The sequence below is a fragment of the Lontra canadensis genome, unplaced genomic scaffold (assembly GCF_010015895.1).
Source record: "Lontra canadensis isolate GAN:19392208 unplaced genomic scaffold, GSC_riverotter_1.0 scaffold120, whole genome shotgun sequence".
NCBI classification, from domain to species: Eukaryota; Metazoa; Chordata; class Mammalia; order Carnivora; family Mustelidae; genus Lontra; species Lontra canadensis.
Window position 1 is genome coordinate 1,477,480 of NW_022631114.1, and position 26,540 is coordinate 1,504,019.

General features: G+C 44.6%; 2 protein-coding genes across 2 annotated transcripts in view; one reads left to right on the top strand and one right to left on the bottom strand.

The window, feature by feature from the left end:
• Positions 1–11,528, bottom strand: part of MAP3K21 (mitogen-activated protein kinase kinase kinase 21) — a 53,380-nt gene extending 41,852 nt beyond the window's left edge. The window contains exon 1 of the mRNA XM_032841084.1: positions 10,706–11,528. Coding sequence (XP_032696975.1) covers positions 10,706–11,528 — 823 coding nt within the window. The remainder of the gene's footprint in view (positions 1–10,705) is intronic.
• Positions 10,741–26,540, top strand: part of PCNX2 (pecanex 2) — a 305,450-nt gene continuing 289,650 nt past the window's right edge. The window contains exon 1 of the mRNA XM_032841083.1: positions 10,741–10,760. The gene's annotated coding sequence lies outside the window, so the exon portion shown is untranslated. The remainder of the gene's footprint in view (positions 10,761–26,540) is intronic.

Below are 26,540 nucleotides of genomic sequence, written 5' to 3' on the forward strand. Positions count from 1 at the left end.
TAAAATTCTTGTGGGTAACCTAGCGACGGGTGTTGGAGCCCCCTTTTGTGAGACTTCAGTGAAGATTTTTGACCCTTGTTAGCCCTGTTCTCGAACAATCAGCCTTTACAACCTTGTACTTAACTCTACTTATTCAACCATGAGGCACATGGTTTCTCCGGCTCCTTTGAAGTTCCACACTGCTATTTTCAGAATTATACATATAATGTATATATTTTTTTAAAAGCGATCACGCTGTATCCGTTCTATTTTCTCAACATTTATGGGATTGCTGCGTCCAAATTCCATGTGAGGCAAATGGGTTAGTTTCAATTAATCTTTAACTAAGAATATATTATAAAAAAAAAAAAGGAGTAAGGAAGCAAATGGGTTTGAGGAAAAGCAAAATGTGGAAGAATATAGTATTAATGAAGATAATTTTCTCAGCTAAAGGGAGGTTGCTCTGAGAATTTCAAGTCTGAAAACGAGTGCCTGCAGGGGATAAGCACTAGGTGCTCGCCACCACATTTGGCATCAGTACTTCCCATCTGTCCTTCACTGGTACCACCTGTCTCCCCCAACCTGCACTCTACTCACTCTCTCCAGTCTATGGAGGCAAACGCAAACTTTCTCCCTGGCCTTCAAGCCCCTTCTGGACCTCACTGGAAATGACCTTCCAGATGCTGCATCCTCTACGATGAAGCCTGCATCTTAACAATTCTGTGTATTGCTGGCCACCTCTGGAAAACACAACATTGTATCCCGGCGTTCGCTGCGTAGAACCCTCTCCCCTCCCACCTTCCATGAAAACCACACGGTGGGGGGGGGGGGCACCCCACTTCCTGCATGCATGTCAGGGCACCGGCACCGCCTTCCCACTGCCGTGCTAACTGGGAGACCACTTGAAGTCCGTTAGCCTGTGCAATCTCCAATTCCCCTTCTCTTTAAAAAAAAAAAAAGGCAACTTCCTCACTCTCCTCCTGGTCCAATATTCCACGAGTCAATAAATACCTTCTCCCCTTGGGTACCTTCCCGCATGACCACAGCTAGAAGTTCCCATTTTGAATGCCCTGAAGTTCTATCATCATGTCTCACCCTACCTGTTCCTCTCATCTCTCTGATTAAATTATAAGCAACTGGAGGATAGAATCCGCACCCAATGAATGTACTGTGTTTGATTTACTGATGCTACACACGAGCCGTTCGTATCTGTTAAGTGAATGGGTACATAGATAGTATACGGGGGAAAACGGAGTATGAAGAAGATGAGTTACCAGCTTTCTCACATGAAGTCAGTGGCTACGACAGAAAACCAACTCGCCTCTGCACTCCCGAAACAGTATTAGGAAACACAGACCATTTTAAGGAGAATTACAACCGAATAGCTGTTTTGAATTCCCGCCCGTCTGCGGCATTCGACCTCGTTGATCATTCCTCCCTGACACGCGTTCTTCCCTGACTCCAGAGCATCCACGGCTCCCTGGGGCTCCCTTTCTCTTCTAACCACTCCTTTTTCTGGTTCCTCCTATCTCCCTGATCTCTAATCACTGCAGACCGCCAGGACTAGGGCTGTGGATCTCTGGTCTTTCTATCTCCCCACTCCCCAGCTAATCTCAGCCCACCTCAAGGGCTTTAAATACCATCCGGACACAGATGACTCCCAGATTCACCTCTGCCCTGATTTCCCTTCCATCTCTCGTCCACGCTGCAGCCAGCACATTCTGCTAGAAAGTAAGGCAGATCCCAGTCCTCAATCCGAGGCTCTCCACCGTCACGGTAAAGTCAAAGGTCTTGCAAGACCCCCCACCCCCTCCCGTCCTACTGTTCTCCTGTCCTCTCCTGCCATACTGGCCTCCTGCTTTGGGGATTTTGCGGTTGATGATGACACGTGCCCTCACGTCTTCAGGTTTTCCTGATCAGCCACCTTTTCTGGAAGGCCATCCTTACCCATCTCACTTAAAACCTCAACCGCTCACCTCAACAGACTCACCTCTTTGATCCTACTCTTTCCGTTTTCCTACTAAAGCACTTCCCCACTCTCCAACATGCTACATCTCTTACTATTTCTCGGTGAACATTTTTGCTGCTTACTGGAACGTAACTTCTGGGAGTGGAGGAAAGCATTTCTGCTTTGCTCACGACCGAACATCAGGAGCCCCGGATGGTTCCTGGCCCACTGTACATGTCCATAAACAGCTGCTGCATGAATGAATGAGTTGGCTTGCTGAATACAAGAAGACGGACTTCTCTGAAGAAAATAGAGATGTGATTGCCTAATATAGAGCTTCACCTTGCTCTTGTGCCAGAAAGAAAAGCCACCGTACAAACCTTTTTATGGACACATACCACGCTCAGTTTTAACAAGAAACCTTTTTACCTTTCATTGTGTGTGCAAATCTAGTTCAATATTTGTGTCCCCTCAGTATTTTCACCAAGTAGGTGCAAAGCAAACTGAGGAAGTCTTCGACAGTATCCTATGCTAGTATATTAGTGAACAGAAAGTCATATACCTGATATTATGTGATTCAACATTTGCAGAAAACCTGAAACTAAATAAACTCCTTCATATCGCCTTGAGCCAGTAATGACTCAAACATTCCTGTATGCAATCAAGATACTTCCCCACATGGCGTGTGATTTGGTCTTTTTCCAATAGCTTAGAAAAGCAACTGGTAATGAAACCCGGTAGTGAAACAGTTACAATAGCAACATAGTACTTCATGCCTCCTCCTTGACCCTCAACTTATCAACCCAAGTTACCAGCGGACCTGCCAAAGCGCGCAGATGGCAGCACTCCTACAGAGAACAAAGCTGCAGACTGTTTCCTCATACTGCTGGCTGGCCCCAGTCAAGCAAATTAGCCACATCAAAAAGACCCTCACCCCTGTGCAAGATGAACAAATATGTGATTACCCGGCACTATATATTGCTGAATGACTAATAATAATGTTCTTAAGATGATAGAGAGTTGTAGAAAACTGTTAAGTATCGATGAGTTCACACACACACAAATGAGATATTTAAAGCAAAGTGTTCCTAAACAATATATAAAAATGAGCATAGTCACCAACTTCCACTGAGATTGTGTCTTACAGTTTTCTAAATACTTTAACATAGGTCAGGTGTTGGCAAACTATATCCCATGGGCCAAATTCTCTGCCTATTTTTGTAAATAAAGTTTTATTGGAACACGGTCACATTCATTTTCACATACTGTCTGTAGATGCTTTGGGCTACAACAGCAGACTTGACCAGTTGCAAGAGAGACCTTATGGTCCACAAACTCAAAAATATTTATTATCTGGATCTTCATAGGGAAAGTGTGCCAACCCCGGCAGTACACTGTCTCACTTTATCCTCACATCACCTTATTCAGAAAGTCAGGGCTGTGAACCCACGGCTGCTTCAACTGTGGAGTCAGAGGGCAAACCTCAGACACCACAATGACACTATTCGTCACCCAGTGTCAAAGGAACAAATGCTTAAAGAGATTCCCTTCCCCAGAGACACAAGCCCAGAAAAAGCTACCCACAGTCTCACCTGGTGCCTTCTATGACCAACTGTGCAATTTCATCAGACACTGAACCAGATCTGAGATGCAGTCTGGGTTCATGGAAGGATTTGTATAGATCAACCCAGAGAACCCTCAGAAGGAACCCAAAATCTGGCCCTTTGAATAGCAGTTTCCAAACTTGGCTCTGCTTTTAAGGCATCCAGAAGATTTCTAAATATATATATGTTGTTGGGGCATCTGAGTGGCTCCGTAAGTATCTGCTTTCAGCTCAGGTCACGATCCTACGGTCCTGGGATCAAGCCCTGCATCCGGCTCCCTGCTCGGCGGGAAGCCTGCTTCTCCCTCTCCCACTCCCCTGGCTTGCGTTCCCTCTCTCATTGTGTCTCTCTCTGCCAAATAAATAAATAAAAATCTTTAATATATATATATATATATATATTGCTTCATCAAAAGCTCAGATGGATTAATGGAGGGATAGGTTTAGATCTGTGTTAAAGCAAGTCGATAAAACACAAATGGTAGAATCTGGGTGGTGAGGATGTAAGTGCTCACTTCAAGCTCCTTCAATTTCATATTTCAATATTTTATAAGTAAAATATCAGGGTGGGGGGGAATTCATTGCTTGTTCCCAACCAAGGTCAACTAAATCAGAACATCCAAAAGTGAGACAGAGAGTTTTATTTTTTAAAAGCTCACGAGGAGCTTCTGATGCTAGTGTAGGAACAACTCCTCCAGAGTCCCATTCTTTCCCAACAGAACTGATCACCTAGCCTTGCGGGGGAGGGTCTCAAAGTAGGGACCTTTGGGCAACCCTAAGGTAGCAACAGATTAAATATAGAAGCAGATATGAACATCCATTGGTCTTAAGTCTGGCATCAAAGTGAGCTTCGAAAGTGTAAAGCAGTGCCACTCTCCTTTCTAAATTTCTAAAATAAGACTTTTCTTCCATTAAAAATGCTATGCTAACATGTCATGGGTCTGTTATTTTTATATTATTCAGCATTTTTAAATGTATCATGTTAAGTTTCTAACTCAGTAAACACCAGCAGCTATCACCCATGTAAACAAGAGTTCCTTGCAGGCCTGATAACAAACACTTGAGAACTGCTCATCTGGGCAACAGATGGAGAAGATAAATGCTGAGGCTCCAGGATTAGAGGCTCTGGATTCAGCTCTCTGACAAGGGAGCTTCACAGAGGCAATCAAACCCCGGCTTCATTCTCTCTGCCTGTAAAATGGGAATAAAATACCAACCTCGAAAGTTGCTGTGAAGAGTAAGTGCGGATCGAGGCTGGGCAGCACCCAGTGCCTGGTAAGCTCGAGATACTTGAGAGCTTGTGCCTGAGACCATCCCTTCAGTAAGGCAGCCGAGGTGAAGCAGTATTTGGAAAAGATGAATTCTTAAAAATGACGAAATTCGCACTGATTGGAAGTCCCCCGTACAAATGTGTTTCAAGTGCCACAACGAAACCAGCACAGCTCTGCCGGCCTGTCTGGGAACGCTTCCCCTGCCCCCCAACACTCCTTTATGGGGGTGTTTCACCTTGTGGGAGGGCCTGAGGGCTGGGGAGGGTTTGGACTGAAAATCGTCACCCTGGCCTGGTAAATCTCGTCACTGTTTTCCAACCCTCGTGAACCAGAGGGAGAAATTGCTCTAAACCAACTCACCAGATGAATATTGATTATAAAAATCTAGGTTCCAGTCGTAAATGATAAACAATTTACGTCAAACCAGTGTCTAAGAATTTTAATGTTTACTGCCCTACTGATATCCTGTGATAGCACAGTTGTAAAGCAAATTACCCCAAGCTCATATTTTTCTTTTCTGTAGAGGTGTTAATCTCCCAGCAGAGCAGACCACTTTCCTCTCCAAAACCTCCCATGGTTGGTCTTGTTGTGGGGCTTTCCGTGTTAGGATGGCGTTCCAGTCGCCCACCCACTCCCTGCTGGCTTCCATGCTTGTTTCCTCCCCGGAAAACCCCTTGTCTCTCTTTCCTTCTAGCTGCACCCAACTACTCTCGGTTCCCTAAAAAAAGCCCTACGTTTTCATGCCGGTTTTCCCACAAATGCTTTTGATGGGTTGAAGAAGCATCAAACAGATGTTCCCTCCGGGACTCTGTCCATACCCCAGAGAGGAATTCAGCAGACAGCTTCAGAAATCAAGAAATTCGGGCTCAATGACGTTACACAACTTGTCCAAGGTCACATGTCGAGTACATGACGACACCAGTAATTGAACCCAGGTCTCAAGGACTTCGAAGGCCACATTCCTCCCGGTGACTGCACCTTTCTGGAGAAGTTCAACACCTGCGACCTGCGTGCTGGTGCGAGAGGAGAAAGCAGGGCTCGCAGACATCTTCTGAAGTGGACGGAGGAGTCTTCCCCCTCCTTGTTCCTTCACGTGCTCTGATACACTTGACGATGACTGCAGACGTGATCAGGCGTGTACAGGGATGACTGAGTTTGCATAATCCTGAACCAAATAACGGACCCCCGCCCTTATAACTAGAAAGAAATGAGTGGTGGTCTAGTTTTTTTTTTTTAATATGTAAGTATGAAAATGGTAGGGGATGACGTGGGGACCGTTTGTCATGGCTATTCTTCTAAAAATATATCCTTTAGCTTTTTTGTTTATAAGAAGCAGGTTAGCTTTTGCCATCACTGGGGCATCTGTGCTGACCTCCCGGTGCCCCCTGGAGTGGGAAGAGGCCGTGGCATGAAGCTACACGTCTGCAATCAAAGAACCGATGAGAGGGGAAAGAAGACGTGCGTCTTTTAACTGATAAAAGTGTAATTAACAGTTCCTCCAAATCACCTCAATGAGCTATTTAAGCACCTTATTTGGAGATTACATTTCCTATAATTTTCTCAAATAGTTCCTTTATTTATACTGTATTAATGAGAAAATTTTTTCAAAAAATTATATCCCTTTTGTAGTTTTAGTAAGAGCTCTAAACTGCATTTGCTACTAAATGTAACTATGTCTATTTATCGGCTGTAAATGCCATTGTAGATAATAATACATAAAAGAATTATTCCCCCAGAAGGCTTAAAAAAAAAAAAAAAGCAAGCTAAAAAGGTGCTTACTCATTGAAATAAAAATACAAAAGTAGGTAGGGATCAAAATTTGTGGTTCAGGGGTGCCTGGGTGGCTCAGTGGGTTAAGGCCTCTGACTTCAGCTCAGGTCATGATCCCAGGGTCCTGGGATCGAGCCCCGAGTCAGGCTCTCTACTCAGTGGGGAGCCTGCTTCCTCCTCTCTCTCTGCCTGCCTCTCTGCCTACTTGTGATCTCTGTCTGTCACATAAATAAGTAAAATCTTAAAAAATAAAATTTGTGGTTCAGTTTCTCCTGGAATGTTTATTTTTGCTAAAACCACCACCACCAGTACAACACAGTAAGCACTATTAAAACAAAACAAAACAAAACAACAGAAAAAACACATTATGCCACACAATCTTCTTTTAATACTGAATTATGCCAGAAAAACACAGACTAAATTCTAATAATTCAAACCAGCCTCAGTAAGTCACATACCATACTAGTTTATCTTCACTCCTCCTTGGTAACTTCCCTGAAAACCACTCCCCATTCCTAGCACCCTGGGTGAAACCACCGCATTCTTTGAAAAGTGCCACCTCGACAGCCTTCACGTGGGCCAATTTCAAGTCCATCCTTCAGAGCAGCCGGAGGAATCTTGTAAACACAGCATCAGATCCCACCTGTCCTCTGTACAGAACTCTCCCAGGCTCTGGACAGATGGCACTGAGAGTGGGACACCCGTAGGTCACGGCCAGAAGCCCCACAGTGACGACCTCTACTCCTCCCTCTGCGTCAGCCTCCCAGCTTTCCCTCCACTCCCCAGGAAGTGAGGGTCCTTACCCTCCACCCTCCCTTTGCCTGGATCTTCGCTGGACTTCTCCTTCCTCCTCACCCACATCTCTGTGTCACTCCTCAGAGCGTCTTCTGTCCGCCACCCAGTCTCACGGGCGTCCACATCCTTGGCCCCACCACCATCTACCCCCACGATGCTTACTAGTATCTGACACTGCATGGCTACCGTCTAGTTTTCCCACGAGAATATGCCCGATGCCAACGGGGATGCGGTCATCTGGTTGGCCCCCGTGTCCCCAGGGTCCAGAAGTGGCTGGGGGGTGAGGGGAGGCTCAAGACATATTGAACAAATGCACAGTGATTTTTCTCTCTTCCCTGCATACACAGAGAACTGGCCATGTTCACAGGAACCCAGCGTTGTTTCATACTCCTCTCTTGTTGCATATAGACAGACTTAGCACAGTATTTTCTACACAATTCTCATCCAGGGAGTGCCAGGGCCTAGCACTTAAGCAAAATGATGCTTAAATCTTGGTCATTTGGTTCAACTTTCAATCTCTTACTGTTAGAAAAGGAACAAAGTTGTTTGTACCATCAAAACACAGCTCTTATTTCAACATAAACACTGTCTCCCACATATGATAAAACTTAAAAGAAGACCAAAGAGAAAAGAGGAAAGAAAACATGTCAAGAACCATTATCTTCCTAGGACAAACTTAAACATTTGTTTTAAACAATAATTTCAACTAAGGTGGCTCCAGGTTGTTTTACACTGGCTCTATGTGGACTCCAGAACGAAGATAAAATTCAATATTGATTTTTAAAACCTTGTTTACATTATCATTAACTCACTACCACCATTAGCAAATAACCAATAAATTCAAACAAAACACACTGTAATAGTGTTTCTGCTGTTCTCAAAAGTCTGACCAAGAAGTCATGGTTTCATGTACCACAAGAGAAGTCCCAAAGTATCCACATTTATTTGCCGAATTAACACCAGAGAGAGAGGATAAGGCACTGTGCTGGGCACTGTGATGTGCACATTTTAGGCCCTATGCAAAATGTGCCTGTTATAGTCATTAAAAACTATAGTAATGGTCATATTGTAACAAATATTTGGCTAGGCTAGTGACCAAGCCCATTATGTCTTTTTCAAAGTGCAAAAATTTAAAGCAAAGGCGACCTTGCTTGACAATTATAAAAATTAAAATGCTCCAGGAAGTTCGGCAATTTCTTCTGAGCGTGGAAAGTCTTTCAAAAAACTAAGTTGCGGCATATAACCACCTCCAAATGACATATCTACCATCTCTGTTCTGCTGTTCAAGTCTCCTGCTGTCAATAAAAACCATTTAACCATGTTCTTATTCCAGGGTCATGATATTTCTTTTTTCCCATTTAATAGTATTAATACTTTGAAAGTTCTGAATTCATATAAAAAGGTTATATTGGAACATGGATTAATCTACCCTTCTATGTGTTTAGGAACATTAGCAAACATGCCAATGGGACAGATCACAGGGACCTCACGCATTATCAAAACGCAACAAAACCAACTAAAAGTAATGAAAAAAATAATCGTTACAGGCCCTTTTGCTCTTTTGGCCTAAGGATCAGTCTAACCCTAACCGTTTGCCTGTGTTGGTAATTTGATGTCCTGTAACAGAATCGGTCTGCAGAAGCCAGGTCCCATGTATATCACAGAACTGCCACAAATGCCAAAACTGCCCAAGCAATGATGGTCTTTTTTGCTGTCCTTAAAATAAGCTGGTTTTGCAGAATATAACCAGCAGAGAAGGGCTTGCAGGACATCACTGGTGAGAGAGCTTACAGGACCCACAGATAGGGCACACAGGCCTTGCTCAGTGGTAGCAAGTTAAACACATTGTTCACTGAAAGCACATTTTAGGAAATAAGCACCAGCCGTAGGGGCTGAAGCATTGACAAAAATAAGTATATTCAAAACTGTGCTATGTCTTTATCATTCCACAGTCCAAAAGTAAACAATTCTGGAGTCCTTTATGTGTCCTCTGTCCGAACTCTAAGAACATACGCTACTACTGCCACTCTCTAATGCCATATCTTGTTTGAATCTGCTTCTGACACTTGACCAGTTGTCATCTAAATTATAAGGTTATAATTTATACTGGGGGTTAGCAGGAGGCATAAAATAAAATCCAAAGCAAGTATCCAACACTTACATGTAGTTACCAACACTTAAGTAATCTGATTCCCATAACGAAAATGCCACCTTCATCATTTGCAAGTTAACTTTCCCAGCGGAAGAATTTCGAATAGGAAAAAGAATGTACACAAACATGAAACAAATACATCATTTCTTCTTGTCACTTTTCTTCCTGCAGACTTGGGGAAGGACAGTGTTTCCCTTTAGGTTAGCGCCTGTCCTAGCAGGTTTTACCAGGTTGAAAGACACGCGGCTGTGGTAGGCCAATGCCAGTTCTGGCTGCATTTTTAATCTTTCATGCGATTTCATCCCATCCTAAGACTACGTACGAGGTGATCTTCAATGTTCAAGAACCAACTTTAAAGGAGGATCCCATTAGGTCTTTTATAAAGAGGTGAAATTTAATAGGATTTGGGTTTAGCTCATTTGTCACTTCTCTATTGACAGCTAGAAAATCCACCCTGGTTTATAAACAAAGTAAACGATACAGACCAGGTCTTCAAGAGTTCAAGTACTTGTGCAAGGACCCCACACGTGTCTAACTAAGCCTACATGTGCATGCTGGCCCAATCGGCTGTTTCTTGCCTGGAGACGATCCACCAACACTCAAGCCACCAAACGAAGGATAAAAGCATACTTCGTGGGCAGAGATGTCTGACTGAAAAGTCTTTGGAGATGTCAGGGGACATAAAGCCATATTTAAAGTGGTAAAGAGCGACCTCAATTCAGCACCTGTAAAGCTGAAGGAAAGGAGGAGTTTGATGAAGTAGAGAAGGAGGGTCATGGGTTCCTCACAATCTCAGGAAGGCTTCGGTTTGCAGTTGCACAAAACGACCCACTTATTGTACCTAAAGGCCAAAGAGCACCCTGAGGTTTAGAAGATCCAGCTACTTTACAACTGTGTAGTCAGCAAGCAAGTCTGATCTGCATTTTTTTTTTAAAGGCGCCCAAAAAGCAACAAAGCAAAGTCAAGGTAAGCGTCACCTGCCCCAAGGCAAGTAACCAAGGTCCGGCTGGACCTCCGGGCCCCGGAAAGCGGGCACAGAGGGTGCTGCAGGCGTCGGCAGGCTGACCCCCGCCTCCTTCCACCTGGCTCAAGGCCGGGAAGGGCCGGCCCAGGACTGGCACCAAGGAGGGCTTCGCGGGGCGAGGCTGCGTCCCCCCACCTCCACCCCCCACCCCCGGCCCACTTACTGTTGCTGGACTTGAGGTCCCGGTGCAGGATGGACACGACGGCCTCCTCGTGCAGGTAGAGCATGCCGCGGGCGATCTGCACCGCCCAGTTGACCAGCACGTGCGGGGGGATGCGGCGCGCGCCGCGCGGGCCTGGCGCGCGGGGGTCCGGGGCGGCGTTGGCGGCGGCCAGAGCGCGGTTGAGCGCTCCGCCGCGGGCGAACTCGAGCACCAGGCAGAGGTGCGGCTGCTGCAGGCACACGCCGCGCAGCTCGATGATGTTGGGGTGCCGCAGCATGGCGAAGAGCCGCGCCTCCCGCCGCACGCTCTCGGCCGCCGTCGCCGCGTCCTGCTCCGGGTCGCGGCGCGCCGCCTTCACCGCCACCTCCCGGCCCTGCCAGGTGGCGCGGTACACCTGCCCGAAGCCGCCCGCGCCGATGAGCTCCCGGAGCTCCAGCCGCTCGAAGTCGACGTGCGCGGGCGAGCCGGGCCGCGGCGGCGGCGGCGGGGGCGCGGGGAGGGCGGCCGGACGGCACGGCGCCACGTAGTTGGCTGGGAAGATGCCGAGGCGCCGCTGCACCTGGCCGGCCCACCAGCCCTCGTCGCCCGACACGGCGGCGTCCTGCGACAGCACCTCCACCAGCTGCCCGCGCCGCAGGCTCAGCTCGTCCTCGCCGCGCGCCTCGTAGTCGTACAGCGCGGCCCACAGCCCCGCGCCCGCCGAGGCCGAGGCGGAGGCCGAGCCGCCGGAGGAGGCGGACGACGACGACGCGGAGCCGGCGGGGGCGCTCCGGGCCGGGGAGACCGGCCTGTCAGCCGCGCCCTCGGCGCCCGGCAAGGCCATGGCGGGGCAGCCGGGAGGGCGACGGCGGCGCGGGCAGACGGGCTCAGCCTCCGGGGCGGCTGGGGGCGCGCATGGTCCGGCAAGGAGGGGGAGTCGGGGCTCGGGGACGCGGGGCTTCGCGGGCCCACCACCCGGAGGCCCCGCTACCCGGAGGCCCCGGCCTCAGCCCGCGTTCCTCCTGGTCCGCCTCTGCTGCTGCAGCGGTGCCCGCGGCCGCAGGCGCTGTCGCACCATGGTGGCGCGCTGGGCCTGCGGCGGGCCTGCGGCTGTGGCTGGGCCTCGCCGCCTCCCGGGCCCGCCCCTCCGGCCGCCCCGCCCCGCCCCGCCCCGCCCCGCCCCGTCCCGCCCGGCCAGGACCCGCCCCGCGCACCGCCCCGCACCGCCCCCTCGGGGCCCGCCCAGACCCGCGGGTCCCCGCCCGCCGCCGCGGCTCGCGGGCTGGGTGCACCGCACCCCTTCGGCCCGGGAGGCGGAACCGGCCGCGGCTGCACAAGGTTTTCGAGAAAAATCAAGCCAAGGGAAAGGCTGTGGGGAGCCCACGATCCTCTAAAATGCAGGGCCCCGGCGAAGAGGACTCGGTGCTCTGGGGCGGGACGCGAGGGAGTAGGTGGCCGTCCGGGGAGAGTCCCTGTGCACCCGGGACGGGCTGCAGAACGCGGCGGAGCGCGTCTCCAGACCGGTGTGCGCGTCTGCGGGAGTTCGAACCCCGGCCGGCCGCGCGGAACTGACCGGACGACTCACCCCCGCGCGGTGAGCTGCAGGTGGTACAGGCCCGAGGCTCGTTCTCGTGGCGGGTCACCTCGCGGTTGCCTTTACTGTTCCCTCGAGTGGGGAAGGACCGCCTGTCCCCTGTGAAGCCGCAGGTGCAGGTGTAGGAGGCGTTGGCCACGACTGCGTGCTCGAGTCCTGAGCCGTCCGTATTCGCAGAAACGGCGAGGAGAGCGAGTCGGTCCGCAGGACTCCGGAGGCCCCCGGCCCGCCCGCGGGCGGTTCACCGCGGCGCACCTGGCGCTGCGCGCAGGACCAGTTGTGCGAAGGAGCATTCCGGAGCAGGACCTCCACCCGTCTAGGTGCGCTCGGTGCGGGAACGGTGGCCTCCTAACACGGATGGGAAGGGAAGCTTAGATGTCTGGGGACACGGATCGTTTCAAGTCTAGCGATAAGGAGGAGCTTTGGGATTTTCTTGTATGCACGTGTTTTTTCTCTGTCATTTTTTCCATTATTATTTTTTAAAATCATCTTGGAGGGGTAGAAGCCCACCTCCTCTCCCTGCGTTGCTGAAAGGGCAGCAGTGCCCAGCCCAGACTCACGGAAACTCCCTTCTCCGCCCCCATGATCCCCGTTCTACCCCCATTTACAGGTTCTGCCCTGATCGTGACAAGCCTGTACAGACGTGGAGCTCTGCTCTATATTGATGAAGATGTGGGAAGAACCGCTCCAGGTGTCAGCACTTCTCATTTAACTAATGTTTATTGAGTCCATACCCTGTGTAAGACCCTGTGCTAAGGACTGGAGGTTACAAAGCCCCTTCTTTAGAGAGTGGTAAGAGAAAAGAGAAACTTCCACAGCAAAAGAATGAACCAGCTTTCCTGGGATCGAGGTGAAGCATTTCATTTTGCCTGGGGTCACTGGGGAATGCCTTGTGGTGTGTCATTTGAGCTGAGTATGGCTAGGATTAATAAAAAGAGGAAGAAGGGGCACCTGGCTGGCTCAGTGGGTTGATCCTCTGCCTTCGGCTCAGGTCATGATCTCAGGGTCCTGGAATCGAAGCCCGCATCAGGTTCTCTGCTCAGCGGGGAGCCTGCTTCTCCCTCTCTCTCTGCCTGCCTCTCTGCCTACTTGTGATCTCTCTCTGTCAAATAAATAAATAAAATCTTTAAAAAAAAAAAGAAGAAGAAGAAAGAGGAAGAAGGTCATCCTAGACATTGTGAGCAAATGCAAGATAGAACAAATAAATATCGGGCTCAGGGTACTGCTAGAGCCTGAGAGATCACCATGGCAAGCGATGAGACTAGAAAGAAGAAAGCCCAATTATAAAAATTCCAAAGAAATGAGAGTGCCCTGTAGTGAGCCAGAGTCTCCTGAAGTCTCACCACCAGTGAACAGAGAACAGAGTGACTATTTGGGTTTTATGAGGACAATGAGAAACTCACTGCCTTTCCAGTTTACTTACAGTCCCTCAGATGATACTGTGACTGGTTGTGTGACCCCAAACATGTTGCTTCACTTCCCTATGGCTCAGTTTCCTCATCTGTAAAATGGGAATAATAAGAATAGTATAGGGGGGGATAGGGAAGACCGAAGCAGGTAATGGATGGAAAGGGTGCAATGTGCTTAGCGCATATTAAGTTCTCAATATATATTAGTTCTTATAATTGAGTGCTTTCGGTAAAGAGAGCAGTCCGGTCTGCCTGTGGTCAGCCCCTCTGGCAAACATAGTTTCTAGTCATTTTGTTTTTCTAGCACTTACACTCAGGGTTGGCTTCTGTGTATGACTAGCATGATGGGTTTTACGTTGACAGCAATGAAATTAAGATTCTTACGCAAACAAATGAAGTAAAAAAAAATGACTCGACTTAAAACAATTAAAATAGTACAGTTGGCACATGGCTATGGCAAATATCAAGGAGGTCATCCTGGAATGAATGAGATGGGAAATAACATGGCTGGGGGGTGGGGAGCCTTGATGCTTTAGGACCAAGTGGTGACAGGATTAAACTGAAACTGCCTGGAGATGAAATGAGCAAACATGGAAATAATAGGTTTGACTAGGACAGGGTGAGAAACAAGAGAACCAGGAGGGAGACTCCCGAGACAGTAAAAGGGAGAATTAAGGGGGCCTAGAAGTTATGGCGCTGGTATTGGGAAGGAAACGGGGGCCAGATGCGTTCAGAGAAGAAGCAAAAGGACTTGGTCACCAATTACAGGCCCACGGCCCCTCATCCCAAACTCAAGGGTCCAGGTACATCCCAGAATTTAGAACTGGGGGAGTTTTAATAATACAGTACATATTTTAATATAAACTCTTCCAGTTGGGGATGGGACTGCACCCCACGATCAAACACACTGGTATTTCTGCACCCAGATATTAAAGTAATCTCACCGAGTGAGGTAAATAAAGACCACAAAAAGCCTCGTGTCATTTCAAAGTAAGTTTTGTTGCCCAGTGAGTTCTGATGCCACCTTAGCAATCAGTTTTTGATTTCGGAGTCTTTTGGTTTTAGAATTGTGGATAAGGGCCTGTGGGGAAGGGTTCAAGCAGAGCCCACCCGGGTTTCTCACTTAAGCAAGTAGGTGGAAGGTAGTGATGTCAAATGACCTAGAAAATGGTTTTAGGGTTATTTTTGATGTGTTGAATTTGGGATGGCTTGGGGGCACCTAGTCATACAGTGGGAATATCAGAAAATCAGGGACTCCAAAAGGAGACCGGGGGGGGGGAATTGAATTTGGGGAGTAATTTTCTAAGGTGATGTCTCACACTCTAGAGAACTATTCTAGGTTGTGCGGAAAGCAGGAGGACCTCCTGTGTGCCCTTTACTTGGAAGGCCCATGTGAGCAAAGTGACAGCTCTTTTTACCCTGGCAGACTCCTCGTGCCTCTCCAGTTCCAGATGGATGAGTCTATGAAGTCTTTTATTTTTTAAAAGATATTATTTATTTATGAGAGAGAGAGAGCGAGCACAAGTTGGGGCTAGGAGGGTCAGAGGGAGAAGCAGACTCCCCACTGAGCAGGGAGCTAGACGCAGGACTTGGTGTCAGGACCCTGAGATCATGACCTGAGTCACCTGGAGATGCCCAACTGGCTGAGCCACCTGGGCACCCTGTGAAGCTTTTTAACTTGGCTAAACTTGAGCCCTTATTTGACTCACACAACTGATACTAACAGGAGGACCAAGTGACTACGATTCAAGGACTCATTCTCTAGACCCGCCTGGAACCTCCAGCACTGTGATCCCCTGGGACCTTTTCCCCATTTGGGACCTCTCAGCAGCAGACTGTCCTGATGGGATACACCCGGGCTTGATGATCCTAAAATTCATGAGTTGTTACTGTTGTGTCTTTTCTTTTAAACACCTCCCCCAATCTTACACTTGGGCAACTAGCACTACTTAGACATATGTGCTATACCCATGCCCACTCTGTCTAGCCCAGTACATTCTTCCAGGAACATCATAACACAGGAAAGTCAGGGTGCTAAGACAGAGCTTTGGTGACAGACACATTTAAATGGAAGATGAAAAAATAATCAAGAGGGAAAAATTAAAAGGAATCAGACAAAGAAGAGAACAGGTTAATGTTAGGGAAAACGGGGAACAGCTATATGGAATGGTGCTCTTGAAAAATTGTATCTGTCAGGGTTGGTTCCAGAAGGAGAACCAGACCTTAAGAATCATCTTCTCTTTGGGAATCTTGCTCCACTTAATTACCACTACCCTTATGGTCTTAGGTCAACAGTTCCCAAAGTGTGGTCTGGGGGCCCCAAGAGATCCCTGTTTCACGGGGGTCCACAAGGTTAAAATTATTTTCATAATTATACCAAAATATTATTTGCCTTTTTCACTGTGTTGATGTTTGCACTGATGGTTAGTGTAGCAAATCAGGGCAGTGACCCCGACTTGCCCAAGTAGCCACTATATTCTTCAATGTCACACACTTGAAGTAAAAGAAAAAAAAATGTCAGGTTTGTTTTGAAATATCCTTGATAAAGCAGTAAAAACTATTAATTAAAGCTTTACTTTTTTTTTAAGAGAGGGAGCACACGAATGCACACGCACACTCTTGGGGGTGGGTGAGGAGGAGAGGCAGAGGGAGAGGGAGAGAAAGAAGCTCAAGCAGACCCCCTTCCCAGCATGGAGCCTGATGGGGGGTTCCATGGTGGGGTGGATCTCACAACCCCAAGATCATGACCTGAGCTGAAATCAAGAGTTGGACACTTAACCAACTAAGACACCCAGGTGCCCCAAATCTTCACTCTTGAGTATAGGTCTTTAATAGTCACTGTGACATAATGAAAAGGATATATAAAACAATTCTGCTGCAAACCCAAATACGATGGCTGTTTAAGAAAAAAGCACTTGGGTGATACTTTGAGTTAAATGTTGACCTAGTCACTTTTGTCATTGGAATACAACTTTTACTTGAAGAATGAGTGATAAACAAATTGTCCTTATGCAGACACACTTCCTAGAAAATGAACAAAGCAAGACTATTATTTCATGGAAAACCACTGGTAAAATGATAAGTTTTGAGTTTCCAATGATAAAATTTGAGCTTCCAAGCAAAAATCAGGATTTTGGAAAACTTCAGCAGCTTTCATGAGCTCCATAACTTCCCAAATACTTAAAGACTTTTCTGATAGGATTGGTAGTAATATTAATCAATTTCCTGGTATTATGTAAGGAACAAAACCAACATTTGAAAGATCTGTATAGCTCCGTGAACTAATACTTTCCCAAAGAAAGTTTTTTGGTGTTTTTGGTATCACAAAATCATGAATGGAAAAAGAGAACCATTCAAAGCAGATTATGATTCATCAATAATGACTTCAGATTCTATATTGTAGCTAAAGTCTTTACAAGAGCACCACTTGTCCAGTTTTGGAATAGTATTAGAGAGTATCCATGATTTCTCTGAGAAGGCTATGAAAAACACGTCTGCCTTAGAAAAGATTAACAGTGTTTAGGAGTTAGGGCAGTGGAGAAAGAGATTGGAAAATGACTCTGATTATTTTTTTTTTAAGATTTTGTTTATTTATTTGAGATACAGCATGAAAGCATGAGCAGGACAAGGGGCAAAGAAAGAGGGAGAAGCAGATTCCCCGCTGAGGAGGGAACCCAATGCGGGGCTCAGTCCCAGGACCCTGTGATCACAATCTGAGCCAAAGGGAGATGCCTAGCCCACTGAGCCACCCAGGCGCCCTGAAGGAGATATCGTTATAAAAGAGTGGTAGGAGAGATCCGTGGGATGGAACTGTTCTGTGTCTTAATTGGGGTGTTGGTCATATGATTGTACACATGTGAAAAAATGGCACAGAGTTTATAAATACACACACACATAAGCACACACATGCACACACATGGATGAATGCATGTTAAAACCCAGGTCAGTTCGCTGGACTTTATGTGTTGCTGTTTGTGTGATATCGTAGTTATGGGAGATGCTACCATTAGATGAAATTAAGAGAGGGGAACACAGGGTCTCCCTGCATGATTTCTTACACTGCATGGAAATCTATAATTACCTCAAAAATGGAAAAATGCTTCTGCTTTTTCTAATCGCTTATCTGTATGAGGCTGGAATTTCTCTGTATGTTTCAAGCAGCACAATGTTTTGCAATAAGTTGAATGCAGAAGCATAGAAGAGAATGCAGCTATCTCCTATTTAGCCAGGTGGAAAAAAGATCTAGAAGAATCTGAAGTGATACCAGTCAACTTATTTATATGTCTCAGTTTGGGGAAAAAAAATATTTCTTTCATAGAAATGTATTACATGCTGCCATGTAATGGGTTTATTGTTATTATTTTAAAATAAAGCTATAAATGCATATTTTATGATTTTCTCAGTTTTAATTTCCAACATGGAAATTACTGGTAGTTAGAACACAAATACACAAAATATATACAGATACACAAAACGTCTTTGAGGTCTTCAATAATTTGTAGGCATGTAAAGGGGTCCTGATATTTGAGAAGTTTAGAGTTGTAGTTAAGGAGAAGATTAAAAAAAAAAAAGCTTTTTTTTAAATGGGGCTTTTATTTAAATGGGCATTAGACCCCTTTCTCAATACCCTATTCTACTGCTGGACAGTACAGGCAAAACTGGGACATTTCAACAATATGGCGGTAAAGGCAATGAATTCACAAAATAGAAAAAACCCTCACATTAAACCAGAAAAGTGGGCTTTTTCTCGTGGGCTTTGCCTTAGCTTAGGCTTAAAGACAAAAGCTGAGAGAGTAGTGGTGTCTGGGTGGCTCAGTCAGTTAAGTGTCTGCCTTCAGCTCAGGTCATGATCCCAGGGTCCTGGGGTCGAGTCCTGCCTTGGGCTCCCTGCTCAGCAAGCGGAGAGCCTGCTGCTCCCTCTCCTTGTGCTCTTTATGTCAATTAAATGAATAAAATCTTTTAAAAAATGCTGAGAGAGTCATGTTGACTCTCCCACCTGCTTTGATTTCCAGTTTCCTTCCTGAAGGAACTTCAGTAGCTAACAGCCAAGAAGATCATCCCTTTCTTGGGCGGGTAGAGAAGGCTGCTGACATGTAAAAATTCAGCTTCAGGAGAGCTGAGATGTGGTCTACTGTGGAATAAACATGGGTTGAGGAGGTAAGGTGGTGAAAATTCATCTAGTGCCGTCCCTGCCATCAAGGGTCTGAGAGCCAAGACTAACAGGTGCGAGAAAATAGCCATGTGAGACGGCCATATTTTGTGGAACGTGTGGAATGACAGAGCAGTTGGAAGATAGAGGTCAGTGAGAAGAGAGATTGTTTGCAACCGCTGTTCCAGGTTCCCAGACACTGGCCACTGAGTTTACTCAACTGCAGGAAAGTGTGTTTTCTTGGGAGGAGTTGAGAAAAAAGACAGATTAGAAAGAACTTCAAAAATGGGCTGGGTGTCTGGACATGACCAGAAGTGACAAACCCTGGAGAGGCAGGAAGGAAGGGAGAGGAAAAAAATATTTCCCCAGGAACTGTGTGTGTGAATTCTTTTAAAAATGGAAAAATATTTGGGATTCAAAAATTGATTCCCAGAATTTTTAGTTATTTTTCTCAGACCCCTATACTTTGGGATGTGAAATAAAGAACATTAAGAAGACTATTAACAGCTCAGTTTAGTTGCTTCTGTCTGGTACTGTGCCAATTTTTTTCTTAAGATTTTATTTGTTCATTTGAGAGAAAGAGCATAAGTGGGGGTAGGAGCAGAGGGAGAGGGAGAAGAAGAATCCCCACCGAGCAGGGAACCGATGTGGGGCTCAACTCCAGGACCCCAAGATCATGACCCGAGCTAAAGGCAGACGTTTAATCGATTGAGCCATCCAGGCACCCCGACAATTTTTTTTTTTTTAAAGACAGCAAGTGTTTTGATTGATATCCTGGAATTTTGCAAATGTCACCTGTTGTGACTTACTTGAATTACATTTAGGAGATGGTGTGTGTGATGTGTTTTCATGTGGTATAATTTGGTATAACCTGTCATCAACTACTGAACAAAGAAAGGGACCATGCCACTGTGACTGACAGCAAGCATTAACTCAGTCCTGGGTTCCAATCCTGACTTTGCCATTACTTGCTCGATTATACTGGATCTTTGTTCTTCCATTGCCTCCTCTGCAGCATGGTAGGGCAATATATCTTTACCCTGGCATTGTTTTGAAGATTTGTTCGACTAGCATATTCAAGTACCGACACTTCATTAGGGCTAATAAATGTTAGCTTGTATTGTTTTAATATTAGTTACTGTTCATAAAGGACCCATTAGAAGAAAAACCAGAAAGTATATATATTCTTTTTTTTTTCTGTTTCCATTTTGTTTATTTTCCTACACCCCAAATCAACTTCATCTGCCAACAGAAGTTAAACATTTTTCACAAGGAGGTCAGAATTAAAAGTTGGAATGGTAATTGCCAAGACTCTTGGGAATATCACAACTCAAAACGTAATGCTTTCTGAACAAACCGAATTGGGCGTGTATGCCACGAATTCTAACTTTACCCTGGAGTCATCAGATTTCTTATTTACCTGTCATGAATTACGCTACAATAAAACCAAGCAACAATACGGGTAAGTTACAGTTGAGATAGGACAGAATTAGAGAATGAATAGGCTCATCATTCAACATTTGTTTTTTGTTTTTTTGTTGTTGTTTTGTTTTTGTTTTTCTCTTTGTTTTTTTGAGTATCAGGCAGTAATCAAGGTACTTGGGATATAAGACTGAACACAACAAAGTTCTCTATCATGATGAAGCTTGCATCTTAGAAGCAGTAGATGGGAAAGAGAATACATAAATACATTACATAGTCTATTAGAAGTCGATGAACTGCTCCATAAAAATAAAAAGGAGACCAAGAAAACATGGATCAGGAATAGGGGCAGAGTCGGAATGAACAGGTGTATGTCCTCGTCGGTAGGTGGACAGGGTGGCCTTGTTGAGAAGGTGAGATCAGATCGGAACAAAACTGGAAGGAGATAAAGGAATCAGACAACAATGATCTGGAGAAAGATCACTTGAGCATGTGTATACCACAAGGGAGTTCACGGTACACTTTGACTTTCACGCTCTCTGGAAGGCCCAACTCGTGACTTCAGTATCGTAGGAATGAAGCACGAGTACAAAGCAAAGCAGCGAGAAGTACTTTTGTGAATGTGTTGAGGTTGTCAAGGAAGCATTTGTGTCTTGCATCTGGTTCTCTGGCTTCATGAGCTTATGGATGTGGGGTTCAGTGAGTAATAATAGCAAGACGGTGATGATATGGCAACAATGACGAGGTAACGTTTATCGGCCTGTATCAGAAGTGGGGAAGCTTTGGATTCAGTCCGTGTGTTGGGTTACTAACCATTCTCCAAGTTTCAGCTGGCTTTCAGCTTTAGAGTAATCGTGAGTTTTAGAATTTCTGGAACTTTAATCACTGGACAAGACTGGAGCCTTGCCTGTCCATGCTGAAAGTTACAGATTACGATCAGGGCTACCCAAATGGACAATGAACTGCTTCGCTGAATAACACAACAATGTGAAAACGCGAGTCGTTTCACAGAGCCAAGGGCATTTTTGAACCCTTGAAGATATCTCTTCTGAAGAAAAGCTACAAAGCTCCTGACCTTGGACCTGAGATAGGAAGGTTGCCATTCCACCCTGAGTTACCGTTTTTGTACATCTTGTCCTATCAAAATTAGTTTTATTTATAATTTACTGGACTCTTTTCAAATGTAGTGACTAATTCTTCCTAACCTGCTAGAAATATTAAACAGAGGACACAAAGGACAGAGATGGCTTTTTAAAAAAGAGCAAGTCATCATTCTAAGATCATAGTGAAAAAAACCATAGAATAATAGGTTGATTTTTGCCATTTTTTCATTAAGTGTAAACAACTTGCTATTTACATTACAAAACATACAGTAAGTTAATGCTCTTGATCAGAATGTCTGATTCTCGGACTCATGGGTCTCCTTTTGTGAGTTGACTTTTCTACTTGGAACAATCTTACTCTGTAGTGCCCTTTTATCTTATTCATTATGAAAATGAAAATGGGGGCACCTGGGTGGCTCAGTGGGTTAAAGCCTCTGCCTTCAGCTTAGGTCATGATCTGGGGTCCTGGGATCGAGCCCCAAATTGGGCTCTCTGCTTGGCAGGGAGCCTGCTTCCTCCTCTCTCTCTGCCTGCCTCTCTGCCTACTTGTGATCTCTGTCAAATAAATAAAATCTTAAAAAAAATAAAAATAAAAATAAAAAAATAATCATTAAAAAAAAATGAAAATGATGGTTCCTGCATATCAGATCTATTTTCTTGCGTTATCAGATCCATAAGCTTCCGAAAAGATACTGGGATACACAACAAAAGCCAACTTACACCACTGACCTTTGTTTCTATGCTCCAATTTTATAATTAGTTCATAAAATTGGAAGACGATTAACCTGCTCCCTTAAGAAGTTGATGAGTACATTGAGCATTAATGAAATAACAAAATGAAACCACTCTTTTGAGATTCTTGGAAGAATAATAAATAAGAAATAAGAAAAATAAATAAGAATAAATAAATCCAAGCATTTCTTTTTAATTCATGCTTCGGCATAGGTTAATTGGGTTCTGATCCAGGTAGCTGAGGTTTCTCTCATGAAGTGAAGACTTTTTCTCAGTCTTTGGAAAATCTCTGCAGGAATGTCTCCAGAACTCTCCAACTAGCCCAGCTGACCTCTCCTTGCTTCAAACACAAAAGTGGAACGTAACAGTTATAACTACTCTGGTTTAATCCATTCTTGTGGCCACCATTCCTCATGCCTCAATGTTAGTTTTATTCTCGGCAAGAATTTCCAGGGCCTAAAGCCACAGCTTCTGCGTCATGATGTGAACTTCCTGATTTTATGGGTGTTACTGTTACCTTGTTGGGTTGGTTACGTTATCCTGAAGGAGATGATCCATGTAAAATCCTTTAAAAACAGTCTCGTGCCCTGTAAAATATGGCTTTGTGGTTGTCATTTAATCACAGGATTATTTGAAGTCTTTCTAATCTTTTCTCCAGTCACTTGATAAAGTTGAGGGTTCAGTGAGGGAATGCTTCCAGTAAATATCTCTTTCAGGGGTGTTTTCTTATCTGATAATGCTCTTGGACAAACTGGTTTTCTAGACTAACAGTAAGAATGCCCTTAAAAAAAGAAAAACTCAGCCTCTCAAATATTTGAAATTAAACATCTTGAAAATATATGAGGCCCATCTTCCACTTGTTCTGGATTTTGATTCTAATATTAACCTTTGTATGGGCGACCTTGTTTTTTTCCTACTTAGATGTATTCCAAGCTCTAACATTAATATTCTAGAAGTAACACTAATATTCTAGAAGTTAAAAAAATATTTTAGAAGTTTATTGTTCTCTTGATTAGATGATTATCTGCATACATATTTTTTTAAAAGCTATGGATACAAAAGGATACTTGGAAGAGTTAATTTCTCTTCTACATGCCCTCCACCTCCCCACCATCCATTTCTTTGCCAAAGAGTTAAATTGTATCTCACCAGATATAGAGTCCTACGAATATACATGTATTTATATATTATCTTCTACCTATTTTCTCTCAGTATAACCTAGGTATCATTTGGTAGTGGAACACTGGAAGTTGCCTCTTTCTCCCTGACCTCTACGTAGTACTCACTGTATGTTGTACCTTAATGGCATCCTTTGATGGAAATTTAGGTTGCTTCCTGTCTTCTATCATCATGAAAAGCTGCAGAGACCATGCTCATACTTTAGCCGTTCCCCTAAGTGCCAGGACACAAGTAGGATCCATTTCTAGGAGCGGATTACTGAATGAAACGGTGTGTTCACCGCTGTTTTGATGGATTTAGCTAAATGGTCCCCCCGGTGGTTGTACCACTTTTCATTGCCATCAGCGATGTTTCCCCACATCCTCCTCAACAGAGTGGGACATGGAACTTCGCTCTTTGCAAAAATCAAGGGACTGCGGATAGGGACAGCCCATTTTCCTCAATTTTAAACTTTGTTTCTTACTGTGATTGAGACGGAACATCTTTTCAGATGTTTGAGTCATTTGAACGACCCTTTCTATGAACTATCTATTTTTTTTCCTTTATCCATTTCTGGTTGGTCTTTTGTTGTTGATATTTAGGACGTCGGTGTATGTTACATAACTTATCTATAGGTTGTAAATACAAGGTTAGAATACGAACACATTGTGTAACAATTGTTTCAGAGGATGGGGGACAGTAGCCATTGTTCATAGACAACCAGTGGTTTCCTACATGCATTTTTAGTAGCATAATTATTTGGAGCTATAAATTTGCCTTTGAGCATTACTTTTTTTTTTTATCCATTGCTTCTGATACACCATGTGTTTTTTTAAAAAAGATACATTTATTTATTTTAGAGAGAGATCAAGAGGGAAATATGAGAAGGTAGGGTCAGGGGGAGATGGAGACAAGCAGGCATCCTGCTGAGCAGGGAGCCCAATGCCGGTCTCAATCCCAAGACCCTGAGATCACAACCTGAGCAGAAATCACAAGTTGGACATTTAATCGACTGAGCCACCCAGGCACCCCTGATGTAGTTATTATTTTCTAGGTATTCCATTATTGTGACCTTTACTTTTTTTTGGGAAACATTTTCAGAAGTAATTTTTGAAAATTCTAAATGACAGAGGTTGTTTTGTTCTCTAGATGGGTTTTTAAGCTTCTACTTTTATTAAAATTTGATCAGAAAGTACTGTTTGTATCGTTCCTCTTCTTATTTAGGTTTTCTTTCATGAATATAGGATCAGATTTGTGAATGCTTTGTGAACTTCTGAGATGATGATATATTCTATCTAAATGGGGTACCTTGTTGATAAATATCAGTTATGCTATTTATGCCTATTTTTTCATTTGTAAATGGGGCTCATTACAGCTCCTACCTCGAAGAGTTGGTTTATAGACTAAATGAGTTAATGCATATAAAATGCTAATAATCATGCCTAACCCAAGGAGTCTATTCAGTGGAAGTCATTACTATGTGTTATAAAATTCTGAGATGGTAGCAAAAACTTATATCAATCTTTTCCAAAAAATTTGTAACCACGATGTCATCAACTTTTCGCATTATGTAATTCTGAAAAAATTGAGGCCAATATAATATTTTCTCCTTAATAGGTGGCTTTTTCTTTTTCTTTTCTTTTTTTTTTTTTGTCTAGGCTACCCAAAGCTTCTTCCTCTTTGATGTCTGATAACTTCACTAGAATCTATCTCTTTTTAAAAAATCACTATTTTAAGATCGAGCACTCATTGAGAGAAATGCATAAAACATATATACACATCACAATGAATTACTGGGAAGCAGACACCCTTGCAGTCATGACCCAGGCAAAGATACAGAACATTTTCATGTCCCAGAAGCCCCCTGACTGCCCATTATCATCTCAGCTTCCTCAACCAAAGTGACTTTTGCCAGAATTGGTAAACACCCCAAGGGAATATGATACCTCAGAATCAAAACAAATTCTTCACTGTACTGTGAACATGGTCAGAGACCTTCAAGCATATAGTTTGGATGGTTTTACGTGGTTTTTAAAAACTACTTTATTAATTATCATTCACATACCATACAATTCACCCCTTGAAAGCACACAGTACAGAGGTGTTTACTATGTTCACAAGTTGTGCAACCAACACTACTCTCTAATTCTAGAACATGTTCACCTCCCTGAAAAGAAACCCCAGACCCTTGAACAGTCATTTCTCATTACCTGATCTCATACCCACAGCCCCAGGCAACCACTAATTCACTTTCTCGCTCTGCTGATTTGCTCATTCAGCGTATTTCATGTTGTTGGATTTGGGCTTATACACTACGTGGTGTTTCGTGATTGGCTTCCTTCACTTTGTCTAACACAGTCAAAGGTGATCCATTAGTGACATATACCAGTACTTTATTCTTTTTTATTGTCAAATAATATCATGTGGATATATCACATTTAATTTATCCAGTCACCGAATGGTGAGCATTTGGTTTGCTTCCATTTTGTTGGCTGTTAGGAATCATCCTGCTATGAATGTTCAGATACAAGTTCTATGAGGATACATCTTTTCACTTACTTTCCATATATATCTAGGAGTGGGATAGATAGGTTCTATGGTATTTGTATATATGGTGATTAATAGACGGTTATGTGGCATGTAATGTTTAATTTTGAGGAATTGCCAGACTGTTTTCCAAAGCGGCGGCAGCATTGTGAGTTTCCCCCTAACTGTATGAGTGTTCCAGTCCCTCCACGGCCCTTCCAACAGTTGTTACTGATTGCTCCCAGCCTTTAAGCCTCACCTCCCTATTGCTTTTCCCACATCTGGACAATCTGATAAGGACTAGGTACCCTTCCTTTGGCACTAGCAGGAAATCCAAACTACGCATGCCTCTTGCTCATATGTGGGGGCCCTCACCCTGTCCTACTCCTTCATCATGAAAAAAACCTAAATGTGTTCTCCTTTCTCCACTCTCTGGATCCCTTTTCAAACTTGTTTGGGAGACCTGCTCTGTTTTCCACAGAAAAGCTAGTTATAGAAGTCATAAAGTGCTCACACTCTCCTGGTGTTTGTGTGGCATCAGCAGTCTGGACATCCAAACCAAATTCCGGGTGGGGCTGATGCTCCCTGTCTAGGCTATCCGCAGCATACTGTTGTTCCAGACTTCTCTCTACTTGTTGGCCTTCTGCGGAGTTATTCTGTCCATTCCTGAAAGTGGCTTACTGAAGTTTCCAACTCGGATTGTTGAATTGTCTATTTCTCTCTTTAATTCTGTCCCTCTTTGTTTCCTATGTGATTGGGGTCT